The 16,254-nt window shown below is 41.2% G+C and overlaps 1 protein-coding gene across 2 annotated transcripts; it reads left to right on the top strand.

Annotated features, from left to right (window-relative positions):
- The first annotated feature begins 1,388 nt into the window (after positions 1-1,388).
- LOC127005471 (transmembrane protein 120 homolog) lies at positions 1,389-15,578 on the top strand. 2 transcript variants are annotated; one of them, XM_050874361.1, is made up of 10 exons: positions 1,389-1,555; positions 7,208-7,326; positions 8,039-8,215; positions 10,523-10,615; positions 11,350-11,425; positions 11,535-11,676; positions 12,116-12,339; positions 13,793-13,956; positions 14,753-14,861; positions 15,309-15,578. In XM_050874361.1, the coding sequence occupies exons 1-10, from the start codon at positions 1,484-1,486 to the stop codon at positions 15,537-15,539; spliced, it is 1,407 nt and encodes a 468-aa protein (XP_050730318.1). In that variant the 5' UTR covers positions 1,389-1,483; the 3' UTR covers positions 15,540-15,578. The 2 variants fall into 2 exon arrangements, with proteins under 2 accessions (XP_050730318.1, XP_050730317.1); XM_050874360.1 differs by having other exon boundaries at positions 8,012-8,215.
- The last annotated feature ends 676 nt before the right edge of the window (positions 15,579-16,254 follow it).

Here is a 16,254-nt window from a genome sequence, read left to right as displayed (position 1 = left end):
TTATCAGTAATTGGACTAAGAAAGCAATTACGAATTATATCACAAAACGAGAGTATTATCAAAGACGAATACATCATGAAAGATAGATTTAGAAAGGTATAACTTCCTTTCCTCGACTTGACTACTGTCCTATTTACTGTGAAAAGACCAACTTGTGCAAGACTGGAGAGTAATAGCCGAAAATTCATTAAGATAGATTTGCTAAGAAAAAAATCCAGCTGGCTTATAAACTCCCTTCTCATAACATTCATATTTAGCGTGGGACCAATCCATTATGAATATATGGTCTAAGGAAGCAAGGGACATATTACAAAGCAGAAAGGGACATCAAGAAACGAACACATTGAGAAAGAAATAGAAAGATAAGGCATTACATAATCTCAAGGGTTAAGGGGAGGGCTGGGTGCTGGGGGCCTTCCAATCCTGCAGCATGTAAGCGAGGCAGGAACTAAGGGAGGAAGGCAGGGAGGGACTCGAAGGTTTTTGTGTGTATGTCAGGGAGAGAAAGAAGAGGAAAAAGGGGGAGAGGAGATATATATGATAGGGAGGAGTGCAAGTGAGATAATGAGGAGAGAGGGGAAGATAAATAAGAAGGGAGAGAGAGGAGGAGAAAGAAGAGGAAAAAGGGGAAAGATAAATGGGAGAGAGGAGAGAAAGAAGAGGAAAGAGGGAGAGAAAGAAGAGAAAAAGGGAAGAAGGAAGAAGAGGTATAAGGGGAAGGGAGGATGGGAGGGAAGTTAATACGAAGAGGGAGAGAGAGAAAGAGGAGGAAAAAAAGGGGGATAGAGGAGGAGGGAAGTTATAACGCGAAGAGGGAGAGAGAGCAGAGGAAAAAAAGGGAGAGGAGAGATGACTGGGAGGAGTTTCTGGGTGGTTCAAGGTTGCGGTGACGTAAGGGTAGGTAGTAAGGGAGGGAAGGGAGGTAAAGGGAGACAAAAATAGAGAGCTAGTAGGGGAGGAAGGAGGGAGGGGAGGGAGACGAATGGGAGGTAATATACGCACATGCAAATACACCCTTCTATATTGTACCCATTCCCCCTTCTTCCTTTGTATTCCTCCCTGGCTATACACTAATCCTCGTCTCCTTCTTTATTAGCCCCATTAGTACGCATTATATAGTTTCACCCTTCTCGAGCCTTGTTGTTTGTACTTGCAAAAATAAATTATCAATCATCAATCAGTACAAAAACAGAGCAGATAGTTGAATAAGGTATGAAGGAGCGGTGACATCATCAACACCAAGACCATTAGTTATTAGCCCTATTAACTATCACGCATTTCCTCCCTTCTCCCTTGTTGTTTACCTGCAACAATAAACTATCAATCAAATAATCAAGGAAGCAATTCTGTATAATGGGCGGTGGCATCATCGTCATCATCAGGAGCAGCTGCAGCGGGCAAGTCAGTCAGTCGGTCACTCGTGTTTACAGTGGTCAGCTGAGCGGGGCGGGGAGCACACCTCAGCCTGCCCTGCACCTCAGCCATGGAGCACAACGACATAGACACCTGCATAGAGGAATGGGAGACCCTCAGCAACGAGTACAGGGCCCTGGAAGTACGTAAATATGGACCAAGTCTGTTATTTCCGTGTTTCCTGTGGCTGTGTTGTGTTGGGGGCCACGCGGAAATGTTACCTGGTCTATCTTGTTTGTTTACCGTATTCCTTGTTTTCCTTGTTCCTTTTTTACTGTATTCCTTGTTTTCCTTGTTTAGCTTGTTTTCCTTGTTCCTTTTTTACTGTATTCCTTGTTTTCCTTGTTTAGCTTGTTTTCCTTGTTCCTTTTTTACTGTATTCCTTGTTTACCTTGTTTAGCTTGTTTTCCTTGTTCCTTTTTTTACTGTATTCCTTGTTTACCTTGTTTAGCTTGTTTTCCTTGTTCCTTTTTTTACTGTATTCCTTGTTTACCTTGTTTAGCTTGTTTTCCTTGTTCCTTTTTTACTGTATTCCTTGTTTGCCTTGTTTGTCTTATTCCTTGTTTAGCTTTTTTCTCGTTTATCTGATTCCTTGTTTATCGTTTTCCTTGTTTACTGTATTTCTTGTTTACCTTGTACCTTGTTTATTTTATTCCTTGTTTATCGTTTTCCTTGTTTACCGTATTTCTTGTTTACCTTGTACCTTGTTTAGTATTCCTTGTTTAACTTTTTCCTTGTTTATCTTATTCCATATTTACCTTATTTTGCTTATTCCTTGTTTATCTTATTCCTTGTTTACCATATTTCTTGTGTACCGTATTTCTTGTTTACTGTGTTTCTTGTTTACCTTTTTCCTTGTTTACCTTATTCCTTATTTAGCTTATTCCTTGTTTACTGTATTCCTTGTTTACCTTGTTCCTCGTTTATCTTATTCCTTGTTTACTGTATTCCTTGTTTACCTTATTCCTTGTTTACCGTATTCCCCTTTCTGCTTCTGGAGTGTTTTATTGCTTCCTCTTGTTTTGGTTGTGTTGGTGGCCACGTGGAAATGTTACATCCTTTTATGGTTGTTTTGGTGTTTGTGTTGCTTTGTTTTGGTGAGTGTTCATTAAGTTAAGTGTTAGGTTAAGTGTAAGTGTATACTGTGTCCATAGAAATAGCGTTGTGGTTCTGGACAGGTAAATAGGAGGCCTGAGAGTTAGTGTGACCCATAGGTTGTAGGGGCAAGGTCGTGGGGTTATGTGTGTGTGTGTGTTGCCGGGATTGGTGTGTCAGTCCCAGGAAATTAATTGTTGTTTTATCACAGGGTTACCTGGGTTTATTTCGCTTGTTATTAGCACAGCAATCTCTACCGTTGGAGTGGCTTCAGGGAGGGTGTTGTGGTGTGAGCTTGTGTGTCCTGGTGTTGGCGGCTCATCAGGGAGTCCACTGAGCCATTTGTCTAGCTTGAAAGAAAGAAAATTGGAAAGCTATCATACATACTATTGAAAAGGAAAGTGTGTGAATAAGAAGAGAAGACCGAGAGGAGGAGGACCTAAGAAGAGATGCAAAGTGTCACAGGTCAAAAGAAGTGTTTCATGCTGTCCACTGGTATTCTGGTTAGGTTCTGGATCTCCTTTGGCAAGCAGTTAAAGAGGCGCGCTCCGCTATGCAAGGAGTTGAGCATGAGCATTCGCCTCCTCTGAGTGTTGCCCTGTGTGCCTGTCATGTAGCACAGTCTTCCTCTCCTTGGCTGGGAATTTTCTTGTTGCCCCACATTTAGCATCAGGCCCTCCAGAATTTTCCATACTTAGATCACTATGTATCTATGTACATCCGCAGGTGTCGGAGTCTTTCCCAGTAATTGAGGTGTTGTACTCCCTGGGTCCTGCTGGTATAGGTTCTCTTAGGGCCCTCCAGAGTAACAATGTCTTGGATATATTGTGGGAACCATTGCACAGAAATAAACTCTTACCTTTCAACAATAGCCAGGTCTACCTGACGGTATATATTTAACTTAATTTGTGTTGCCTAATCTTAAATAACATAGAGACAACCAAGCTCCTATGGTTAGGGTGGGCAGGGGTCTGTATCATTAAAGCTTCCTACAAGTGTTTGGTAAATGGAAGGCATCAGCTGCACTTCTGCAAGTCATGTCAAGACATTTATGTGTAATGCTGGGGTGATGTGGCTGTACACGAGTCCACCACGCCAAACACTTGTGGGCGATGTAATTTTAACCTTGTGCGGCTGTCAGGTATACTTGTCTCCTGTATCATCATATTTAAAGTGTTTGGTTTGGCAGATGATTGCTTTAAGGAATTTTATTATATTCTTGTTTGGATTTGTTTTATTTGACAGTTTTTGAAGTCATAAAATGTTGGGCCTAAGGAACCACATGTATACTATGTAATATGTCAGATGATTTTATCACTAATATTAGTGCTATATATTTTCAGCTTATGGATGAAACTATTTTTTTAATGACTCATAAGAATCAAGATGAAGCAGCACATCTTTTCATTCTGGCTTATGTAATTTTTTTTAACGTATGTTCAAGGTTTCATATATCAAATAAGCTTCAGAGGGTGGCATGATTTTATATTTTCCTCAGTTGATAAGTATATGGAAGAAATGATGCAGCGTCATTGATCAAACACAGTTTTATCTTCCTGCTTCCTCTTCCTTATGAGCCTCTTGAGCACCAGTTACCCATCCCCTGTGTGACTTTCCTATTCCTTTCTTCCGATTCATGATTTTGTGCTTATATCCCATGCACCTCATCATGTGCTGCTTGGCTCATTTTGCTGCTCTACACTCACTATCTTTTGCTCTTACATAATGACTATACTTCACAATAATTACAGTATGTAGTAATCATTTTCATATCCACCTCTTCATTTTCGTCCTTGGTCCAAATGCTTTCTTCATAAGTTGTGCTCATTACAACTTAATGGTTGATTGGTTGTATAATTGAAGCTTGAAGTTGATAATGTAGACTTTGACCTTTACTAAAACTTATGATTTTGGAAGGAGGGCTCTGCATAAACTGGCATATTGGAGAGGAGGGGACAGTGAATGACGAGTGGATCTCTGTTACTTCCTGCCCCTGGTTGCGTAAATAATTTTCCTTGTGATGTTTATGGATTAAGAAGTTTGTGATAGGGAATCTTGAGGACTTGGAAGCCTTATCTTTTATCAGGGTGATTAGAGTATAACTGATAGGGGAGCAGTGCTGATTCAACCCCAGACACATAGGGAGGGCAGGGGATAGGTGTAGCCACGTGAACAGGGATACTGGGCCCCTTGATTGTCCAGGAGCCAGCTTTTGCCCTTATAGGAAAAAATTACTGAAGATTGTTTATTATTCTCCTACATTGGGATATTTTTTTACTAAGAGGAAATCAGTATGAATGGTAGTTGTCATGGTTTTCCAATATTAAATGATACAGTACGTCATGAAATAGTTAATATGATAATACGGTAATTAATAGATGAAAAAAATGGAGATGGAAGCACTTACACTCTATCCATAAAAAGTTGTGTTAATAGATATTGATTGAAGTTAACATGGTACCAAGCGACTTTTAATTAACACTTGCGCATAATTTAATACTGAGACTCAATTAGATAACCTTGAATTTAAAATGAAAGTGTAACGATTTTTATTCAGCAAGACAAGTGGGTGACGTGGAGCACCTTATCTCGGGTGTAGACTGCACCTTCAGATCTGACACACTGACAGGGCAAGCCAAGGGCACTAATGGACTTTTGAGAGATTATAATGAGACTCTAACCAACAACATTTCCAATCAAGTATTTTAACCCAGTAGCTGCAGGGATCATTGTTTCTTAAAGGTCCCTCTAAGCAAGAATAATGAGAAAAAAATCATCACTCACGCAAACTATTTCATAACATATATCAACGCATTTGTGATCAGTTTATGCATCATCTATTTTTTGGGGTTTACATCATGGCAAAAATTTGGCCCGTCGCTTGCACACGGTAAAGCCACAAATTTGGCCCGTCGCTGCTACCGGGTCAATATGTCTAAGCAAAAAATTAAGTGAATGTAAATTTGAATACGTACTTAACAGATTTAGGGTCTTGGGGTGAACTTTCTTCCATCTTAGTATTTTTCTTTGTAAATTTCCTCTTCCTAATTCATTCTTGCATTATTTCTTGCTATTCCATCTTAGGTAAATATCTTTATAGACTTCAGCGTCGCATTATTTCTGGCTATTCCATTTTAGGTCAATATATCTATAAAGTTTGTCATCCCAATTCATTCTTGCATTATTTCTCCTCCATGCCTCAGAATGAATGAATATGTCACCCAAAAGTAAAATGAATAAGTAAATAAAGGAGAAAAACCTGTTAGGGAGAAGCATGCCAGTCCAAGTGTAAGTTGTTGAAAAGTAAAATAAAAAAATAAAAAAACTGTTAGGTAGAGGCATGCCAGTCTAGGTGTTAGTGCCATAGAGTGATAAGGGCCATAAGATCAGGTGATATGAATGTATGTCAAGTCTCTATCAGCTGTCCATGGGTGAGGCTTGGCAACGTATCACTTCAGAGTCCCTCATGTAGTGTGGAAATCAGGCAAACTCCTTCACTATTTATTATCATCTTTTTTCATTTTCATTTATGTTATTAGACATTTGGTGATTGTCCTCCCGAAATTAACCTCTCTTTCGGCCACCTCTTTTGATTAGTTTTTTTTAGGAGCAGCGAGTAGCGTTTTTTTTCTTTTATTATTGTTTCCTTTTTTTTTGTGCATTTGAGCTGTTTCCTTTGTTGTAAAGAAAAAAAGTATCAAATGGTACCTCCTTATTAAAACCTGTATTCTTAAATGTATTGGTAACTTTGTCTGCCTGTTTGAAAGTACTCTTGTAGAAGTTTGCTGGGCTTTTCATGGACTGTTTTGTGATCCTGATGAACTAGAAAGTCACCCACGAAAACCCGGTTAATATTCTCTGTGGTCTTAGAAATTAGTCGTAATGGGAGCCTGATACATTTAAGGAGATGGACCTATTAACACCAAGAGAAGATGGGGCCACTATAAACACTTGCCTGTGCCATGATGGGCTGGGGCCGACTACCATCTAGGCCCCTCAGGAAAAGCCTACCGGTGCTATAGTCATACACGTAAAAGCAAACAAACAAAACAAAACAAAACAAAAATAAAAAAAGAGTGGCCAGGTCCTCCTCCTCACATTCTGGTGCCATATGACCCTGTAGTTGTGGCACCAAGATATAATGCCCCAATAATCATCAATCCTCCTCCTCACATTACCTTCAGTACAGGTGTTAATATTTACTGTATACACTCATGGAAACGTCAACAATTCCCCCATCCCTTCCAAGCTGATGATATGGTTGATTAATAGACAGATTTGACCCTTTAGGAAAACAGTATATTTGCAAAAGTTAATCCCCTGAACTTGTCCTTTTAACCCGTCTGCTGCGATTGGCACGGATTTGGCTTTCAGTATTAGCATAGTAACACATAGTCCCATGTCTTGCTCTACCCCTGTGGTGGATAGTGAAGTGTTTCCCAAGTAGTATTGGTGTGCTGGATATTCCCTCTGAAGGTGCAGGACTTTACATTTTTCTTCATTGAATTGTAGCAGCCACTTTTTGTTCCACTCCTGTTGCTTGGTGAGGTCTTCTGGTAGGAAATCCGCAGTCAAGGGGTTAAAGATCATTCAAGAAGTTAAGTTATTACATGCGTACAAACGGTAGTCCTCATAGTACCCTGCTTCATCGGTTCTGGAAATAATAAAACATCATCACTTCAAATGTTTCCCCCGGCAGAAAGCACACAAGGAGTACCGGCAGAAGCTCGACGAACTCACGCAACTCCAGACAAAATGCATGAAAGGCATCGCACACCAACGCTATCGCATCAACGTCATCAAACAGTCCCTTAAAAAGTAAGCCGGGATTTGTTTTTGTTGTGCTGTGTTGTGGCGTGTGTGTTGTGCTCCTCAATTACCAAGGGATGAATTTATATTGTAATGTAGTAACTGAATTTATTTGTTTGATATGACTTGAAATTTTGGGTTGCTAATCTGAGTTTGAGTTTTAGTTTAAGTGTTTTGTGTTTTAGTTTAAAGGAATCCATGAAATACCAAGGGATGAATTCATTACCTAATTCAGTAGCCAAGTTAATTTGTTTTTGACTGAAAATTTTGTGTGGTTAATCTGAATTTGAGTTTTATTTTGAGTGTTTTGTGTTTTACTTTAAAGAAATGGATCAGTATCTATATTTGATTGAACCATTGGCATATTTTCTTTCATTTTCATTTATATGACTTTAAAGGAATCACTTAACACCTTTATTTAGTCAAGCCATTCGCACATTTCACATTCACTTATAATTAGGTCTGGCTATATCACAGACCCCATTACGCAAAATTTTGAATCTTCGCTTAACTACAAGGACTATTTTTCTTGCACCCTCATTTATTTTGCTTTAAAGGAATCACTTAACACCTATATTTAGTCAAACCATTGGCATATTTCACAGCCATTTATGAAAGGTCTGGCTATACCACAGACCCCATTACACAACGTTTTGAATCTTCATTTAACTACAAGGTCTGTTTTGACGGGTAGAGACACCTTTACCCTTTCCACCGGCAGGCTAGACCACACCAACGACCCCGACAACCATGAGCGGAATGAACTCCTGCAGACCGATCTCATCCGGCGGAAGGCTCAGCTCTATGACATGGAGAACAACATCCCCAAGCAGAGCGGCCTTTACCTTAAGATCATCCTCGGGAACATCAACGTGTCCATACTCAATAAGGAGGAAAAGTGGGTTTGGGAGACGGTGCATGGTAGAAGTAGTTGGGTGGAGTGCTGGAAAAGGAAAGCATTGTATTAATTGTGGTCACGCTCTCACTGGATAAAGATGAAAAATGGGTTTGGGATGGAGAGTATAGTGAGAGTTGGTAGCGGAAAGACCTGTACCGTCATTTTCTTACTCATTTTAACCCGTCCGCTGCGATTGGCACGGATTTGGCTTTCCCTGGTAGCCTAGTAACATATAGTCCCAGGTCTTTCTCTGCCTCTGTGGTGGATAGTGGAGTGTTTTCCATGTGGTATTGGTGTGCTGGATATCCCCTCCCAAGGTGCAGGACTTTACATTTTCTATATTGAATTGTAACAGCCACTTTTTGCTCCATTCCAGTAACTTGGTGAGGTCTTATGGTAGGAAATCCACTGTCAAGGGATTAAAGGAAATAAGGCTTGGGAGTTAGTGTTGGGATGTTGTCGTGTGGAAAGTTAGTAGTGGGAAAGCTTGTGTTGTCATGTTCTTACTTAATATTGGAAAGACCTGTATTGTCAGACCTGTATAGTTGGTAGTGGAAAGGATTGTATTGTTATGTTCTTACTCAGTATAGATGAAATAAGGGCTTGGGAGTGTTGGAATGTGGTCATGTGGGAAGTTGGTTGAGGGAAAGCTTGTGTTGTCATGTTCTTACTTATTGTAAAGGAAAAAAGGGTTTGGGAGTGTTTGGATGCTGTCAAGTGGAAAGTTAGTAGAGGAAAGGCTTGTATTGTTGTGTTCTTAATATAGATGAAATAAGAGTGTAGGAGACAGTGTTGGAATGTGGTCATGTGGAAAGTTGGAAAAGGAAAGGCTTGTACAGTCATGAAGAATTGATTTAAAAGTGTCATGATGGGGCCAGAGGGAATTATCTCTTTTTGGATTTAACTAAACCACCAAGTAATAAGTGTCTTGAAAGTAAAGGTCCAACACAACAAGGTCAACTCAAGCTTGTAAATACATAATCTAGTAGGAACACACACACACACGCACACACACACACACACTATATCCAATATATCCTCTCATGAATTATCAGCATCATCACTCCCTTTCTCCAGTAAAACAAAGGGAGCTCAAACTAATCACCGTTATCACTTGAGTTGCCGAGGCCCAGCAGCGTCAAACGGCGTCTCAAGATAAGGCTGGAGGTCATGAAGGACAGTGTGATGTAACAGAGTCCACAGTTTAGTTTATGCCGACATTTTTTAAGGGCTGATTAAGGACGGTTTTTGGTGTCTGTTTTATGGATTTATTTATTTTTACCATAGGAGATGGTCTATAAGTAAAGGTAGAGTTGGGAATGTTGCCAGCTTAAAGTATCTGCAGTTAAAATAGACTAGGAGATGATCTATAAGTAAAGGTAGAGTTGGGAATGTTACCAGCTTAAAGTATCTGCAGTTAAAAAAAGAGAAAGGAAAAGTATAAAATTGTTTCAAAAGTGCAATGCCGGGAAATTTGTCAACCATGAGTTTTTACAAAATTTATGTCATTGGTGTTTACTAGAATATGTTATGATCAGTTCCTTAACCCATCCGCTGCAATTGGGATGGATTTGGCCTTCACTAGTAGCCTGGTAACATATACTCCCAGGTCTTTCTCTGCCTCTGGGGTGGATAGTGGAGTGTTTCCCATGTGGTATTGGTATGCTGGATATCCCCTCCCAAGGTGCATGACTTTACATTTTTCTTCATTGAACTGTAGCAGCCACTTTTTGATCCATTTCTGTAGCTTGGTGACGTCTTCTTGTAGGAAATCCACAGCCAAGGGGTTAAGACCAACCGCTAATCTGGCAGCAGTGCTTGTGATTCAGGCCAGTGGTACAATACTGTTTATGCATGGCTAGGTTTGGGGGACTAAGTGATGGTGGGTGTTCATCGTTTTGTCATTGATTTGGTTGAGTGTAGGCATCACTATGGGCTGCTTTCACAGTCGTTTTGTTTGTATTGATCGTTACCAATGGCGGCGATCGCTGCTATAGTATTTATACGTTAAACTGGCCGATGGGGTAGTGGCAGCTGCGGGGTTAGCCTAGCTCCGCACCTTGCCACACACTCTCAGCACCTCTCGCTTCCTCTGCAGCCGCCACTACCCAATAGGCCAGTTTCATGTGGAAAATTATAGCGTCGATCCCTGCCATTGGTAACGATCAAAACAAACAAAGTGACTGCGAAAGCGGCCCTTTATCTGGTGTAGAAAATGGGGTTCAGGTACTGATGATGTATACAGTACCTCATAATAAATAATAAATAAATAGATGAATAGATAAATAAGAACGTCCTCCCTTGCAGGTACCGATATAAGGATGAGTACGAGAAGTTCAAGCTCGTCATTAATCTAGTGGCCATCGCCATCTCCACCTTCAACCTCTTCACCAATATCAGGTCTGTTTCCTCCTCCTCCGTGTGTTGCGTGACTGGCTTTTTATTGTTGAGCCTCCCTCCTGTAAGAATTTAGTACATGATTGATTGCTTGATGATTGCCACTTCATGCTGTCACACAAGGGTTAGAAATAAAGGCATGGAGTTGTTGATAGAGGATGAGCATTGTTTTGATAGTGTTGCTGGGATAAGGTGCTGTATTCTAAGAGTCACACACAACTTAACGACCCAACAATTTGAAGGGTGTGAAAATATACCTCAGTGAATTCTGTAATAAGACCATTAGAAAAAACCCTCAATGTATGCTAATGTAATAAGATAATAAAAAATACCTTAGTGATTGCTGCCATAGTAAGGACATAAGAGAGGACCCGATATTGAATGCTTCTTTAATAGTGTGAGAGCCATGTCCTTGTCTCTCCTTACCATGTGTCTGTTTTCCAGGATAGACCACAAGAAAAGACCCTCAATGTATGCTAATATAATAAGATAATCCACAACCCCTCAGTGAATGCAGCTATAATAAGGACATATGTGTAGCCATGTCCTTTGTGTCTCCTTACCATGTGTCTGTTTTCCAGGATAGACCCTCAATGTATGCTAATATAATAAGATAATCCACAACCCCTCAGTGAATGCAGCTATAATAAGGACATAAGAGACGACCCAATATTGAATGCTTCTTTAATAGGTCGATAGCCATGTCTTTGTCTGTTTACCGAGCGTGTGTCTTCCAGGATAGCGGACCTGCTGCACATGTTCCTGCTGGTCTGGTACTACTGCACACTCACCATCAGGGAAAGCATCCTCAAGGTAAGCATAATTTTCTTCTTTTTCCACTTCTTCACGTCATGATATTTCTCGGAACATGTGATACGTAAGTTAATATACGAGAGTTACCCTTCACGCTCTGTCTTCCCAGGTGAATGGGTCTCGGATCAAGGGGTGGTGGCGCGCACATCACTTCATATCCACGGTTCTCTCAGGGATCCTGCTCATCTGGCCCAATGGGGAGACTTACTATGCCTTTAGGAGACAATTCATGCTGTTCAACATCTACATCAGTAAGTCCCGCGCTTGTGTTGTGAAGAGATGCATTGGAACGTTCGACAGGTTCTATTTCATGCTGGTTTCTTCATCTTTATCTGCTTGTAAGGTAGAAACATTGTAACCTTCCACATATTCTGTTTCATTCTGTTCTTCCTTTTCTTCTTCTTCATCTGTAAGTGTTGCGGTGAGAAGCATTGAAGCCTTCCCTAAGTTCTATTTCATACTATTCTCCTCTTCCCTTTTTTGTCTATTATGAGTTAGTATATATATTTTTTGTCAGGCTTTGTATTGCAGTGTTATATTGGAGGCAAGCTAGATTTTCTGTATACATATGGCTGGAATAAAGCTAAGTTTGCTCGTATGGGATAAATATTTATTGAAATTGACAGCAAAACATTAGATAGTAATTTCTTTTGTCTCCCCTTAGTTAGTATACATTTCTCTTTCGTCCAGGCTTTGTCCAGTACCTGCTGTTCATGTACCAGCGAGGGTGTCTGTACCGCCTCAAGGCCCTGGGTGAGCGCCACAACATGGACATCACCGTCGAGGGCTTCCACTTCTGGATGTGGCGTGGGCTGGGCTTCATCATCCCCTTCCTGCTCATCGGCTACGTCTGGGAGCTGTACAACGCCTACACGCTGTACCTGCTCTCTTTCAGCGACAGGGCGGAGTGGCATGTGAGTTAGGTTGTTTCCTAGGGTAGTTTTGTGAGTCGGGGTATTTCCAAGGGTAGTTTTGTGAGTCAGGCTGTTTCCAAGGGTAGTTTTGTGAGTCAGGGTATTTCCAAGGGCAGTTTTGTGAGTCAGGGTATTTCCAAGGGTAGTTTTGTGAGTCAGGCTATTTCCAAGGGTAGTTTTGTGAGTCAGGGTATTTCCAAGGGTAGTTTTGTGAGTCAGGGTATTTCCAAGGGTAGTTTTGTGAGTCAGGCTATTTCCAAGGGCAGTTTTGTGAGTCAGGGTATTTCCAAGGGTAGTTTTGTGAGTCAGGGTATTTCCAAGGGTAGTTTTGTGAGTCAGGGTATTTCCAAGAGTAGTTTTGTGAGTCAGGGTATTTCCAAGGGCAGTTTTGTGAGTCAGGGTATTTCCAAGGGTAGTTTTGTGAGTCAGGCTATTTCCAAGGACAGTTTTGTGAGTCAGGGTATTTCCAAGGGTAGTTTTGTGAGTCAGGGTATTTCCAAGGGCAGTTTTGTGAGTCAGGCTATTTCCAAGGGTAGTTTTGTGAGTCAGGATATTTCAGTTTTGTGAGTCAGTGAGTCAGGCTATTTCCAAGGGTAGTTTTGTGAGTCAGGGTATTTCCAAGGGCAGTTTTGTGAGTCAGGGTATTTCCAAGGGTAGTTTTGTGAGTCAGGCTATTTCCAAGGGTAGTTTTGTGAGTCAGGGTATTTCCAAGGGCAGTTTTGTGAGTCAGGGTATTTCCAAGGGCAGTTTTGTGAGTCAGGGTATTTCCAAGGGCAGTTTTGTGAGTCAGGCTATTTCCAAGGGTAGTTTTGTGAGTCAGGCTATTTCCAAGGGTAGTTTTGTGAGTCAGGCTATTTCCAAGGGTAGTTTAATGAGCCTAGTGATATCATGATGGAGCCACAAAACCTTGAATGTGAAAAACGCTCATGAAAAACTGACTAATCTCCTTTATGCCCTTTGGAAATCATGAGAACCTAACTTATCTCCTTTATGCCTTTTGGAAATATATGTTCTTAGACCTGAAAGTATCCAAAAAATAAACAGTGTATAACAAAGAGGTGAAAGAGCAGTATGAAGGGAAAGAGGGAGATAAAAACAGGAGTATAGAGATAAACTAGAGATGGGAGAAGATGAAGAAACAGAGCCTGGAGTGAGGTTACCGAGAGAGCAATGAATCCAGCCTGAGGGCCATATTTTTAAACATTTCTGCGCCCAAGAACACGTAATTTACTAGTCTTTCGTGGGAGTTTAGGGCATTTCCAGGGATACTTTTATGACCCTAGTGGTAGTTTGAGCCGTCTTATGTACCGTGAACCTAAAAGAACACTCATTAGAACTAGATTAACCTCCTTTATGGCCTCTGGAAATAGTTTGTGTGAGGGGTGGGAGCATTTGACAATACCAACCTTAGTGCTATAGATTGCTGACTCTTTTTGTTCCTCTTTCTCCTCAGGTTTACACGTTGGCAGCTCTCTTCTTCCTCCTCTTCCTGGGCAACACCCTCACCACCCTGTCGGTCATCCCTCAGAAGATCAAGGAGCGCATGAAGTTCAAGTATCGCTTCACGCGCCTCGACAAGTACATCTGGACACACAAGAAGCGGCGGGTCTCCTTCAGGTGGGTTGGCGGTGCTGTGTGTTTGTGTGATGCTGGAAATGATGACGTGTGGCTTGGCTTTTTTGTTTCTGTTTCCTCAGGTGTTCGTGTCTTTTGATTTTTACTTGTTCATGTTCTTATTCACTGCTAACCCGTCCACTGTGATTGGAATGAATTTGGCTTTCCCTGGTAGCTTGGTAACATACAGTCCCAGGTCTTTCTCTGCCTCTGTGGTGGATAGTGGAGTGTTTCCCATGTGGTATTGGTGTGCTGGGTATCCCCTCCCAAGGTGCAGGACTTCACATTTTTCTTCATTGAATTGTACCAGCCACTTTTTGATCCATCCCTGTAGCTTGGTAATGTCTTCTTGTTGGAAATCCGCAGTCAAGAGGTTAAGGATAAGTTTGCCAATTTGTATAAGCTCTTCCAATACTCACATATGAAAACGTAGAATGAAGCTGAAGTAAAGGATTAAGGTTGTATTGTCAAAATTTTGGATGTTTATCATTTTTCATCTTGACAGTAATTCATATATAGTACAGTACCTGATTTCTCATGTGCATTATTTTTCCCAGAAGTTCGTACTAAATGATATGATTCACTTTTTATGCATTACCTAATTTCTCAACTGTAACATTTTCTTGAAGTGCACACTATATGGAAGTAAAAGCTTAATTATCAAACATAACCTAATAATTATAAGTTTCTCCTTTAATATGAATATCTCTCTCCTCCATGACCAGAAACCCCAAGTCACACACCCTAATAATGATGTTTTTCTCCCTGTCATTTAAACATTTCTCTCTTCTGTTGTCAGGAACCCCGAGTCACCACAGAGACGCACGCCGGCCGCCCGAGCCGCGTCCTTCTCTCGCAAGCGACCGGGAAAGAGGGAGGATGAGGCGCCAATCACCATCCCGGAGCAGGTGATTGTTGAGCGGCAGGAAGGAAGGAAGGATAGAGGGAAGGAAAGAAGGTTGAAAGGAAGGAAGGAGGAAAGGAAAGAAGGATGGAGGGATGGAAAGAAGGAAGAGAAGGGAAGAAGGAAAGGAAAGAAGAGAAGGGAAAAAGGAAAGGAAAGAAAGAACGAAAGAAGGATGGAAGGAAGAAGGAAAGGAAAGAAGGATGGAAGGAAGATGGAAAGGAAGGAAGAGAAGAGAAGAAAGAAAGGGGGGTTAAGGGATTGTTAGGCAGCAGAAAGTTGAAGATTAACGTCTGACATTCAATCTCTGGCCACCAATCTCTCCATCTCAGTTTTTATTCGTTAGTTTGATAATGGAGACAGATGAAAGGCTAAATATCAGACATAATAGACGCAAAAACATAGAAAAGTGGCAGTAACGATGCAATGATGTTTCTTCCATCTCTTTCAGACCACAACTGCCAACGCCAAAATTGGGGGCAATTCTAACGGCGAGGAGAGTGAAAACTTCAACGAGATGCTGAGCGACATCACCAAGGACATCGACTTCCAAAAGGTTGACCAAGAGAACGAAGAATCCGGAGTTGAGGAAATGTCCAACGGCGAGAGCTCGAAGGAGGAAGCAAAGGAGGAAAAACAGAACAACGCCTCGGACCCGGAAGAAACCAAGAAGGAGAAATAGTGAGGCGTCCGTTTGATAAATAAAACATACACCCATGGACTACTCGCATTCAAGAGCCTTCCAGCCAGAAATCTAAATACAAAATCAAACTCCATACATTTCCAATCTTGCTCTCAAATGCCGCCTCTTTTCCACGGCCGATACATATACCTGGGAACTATTTTTGTCACGAGTCTTGCCAGTAGTTAAGAGGATGCTAGATACTTCTCAGGACTGGTGTAAAAGAGAATGTACGGAGGACCCTTCATTTAACGCATACTAAAGCATTCCCGCTGTATGAAGGGGTTATTTCAATGGGATATATCAAATTGGGGACAGGTGGGCTTTAGTTTCGTGTGTGCGTATGTGAGGAAGACTACTTAGGGGTGCGTTATAAGAAAATCCATGAATAAAACGCGCTAAATGGAGGGTCTACAGCAAATGTCGTAAGTTGTAGATTTCTCTCATCGTGGCGGAAGAAGAGGAGGAGGGACAGCACTGCGGGGAAAAGTCATACCTCACCTTCATGGGCGTAGCATCGTAGTGTTCCTCTCATCCTCCCAAGGTTCATTGTTTACTGGTTTCTTTTGTTTCATTAAGGGGGGTGTGTGTGTGCCAGTCTGTACGCTCCACTTAATACTCGTATCAGGAAAAATAAAACTGCTCCGAGAAATTAAACTGAGGTGTTGTTACTGCAAGAGTCGTGTGAGATTTGAATGGTTACTGATACGATAGT

Source organism: Eriocheir sinensis, chromosome 30, assembly GCF_024679095.1.
Source record: "Eriocheir sinensis breed Jianghai 21 chromosome 30, ASM2467909v1, whole genome shotgun sequence".
Lineage (NCBI taxonomy): Eukaryota > Metazoa > Arthropoda > Malacostraca > Decapoda > Varunidae > Eriocheir > Eriocheir sinensis.
The sequence above is the reverse complement of the archived record's forward strand: the minus strand, read 5'-3'. Positions and strand labels throughout refer to the sequence as shown.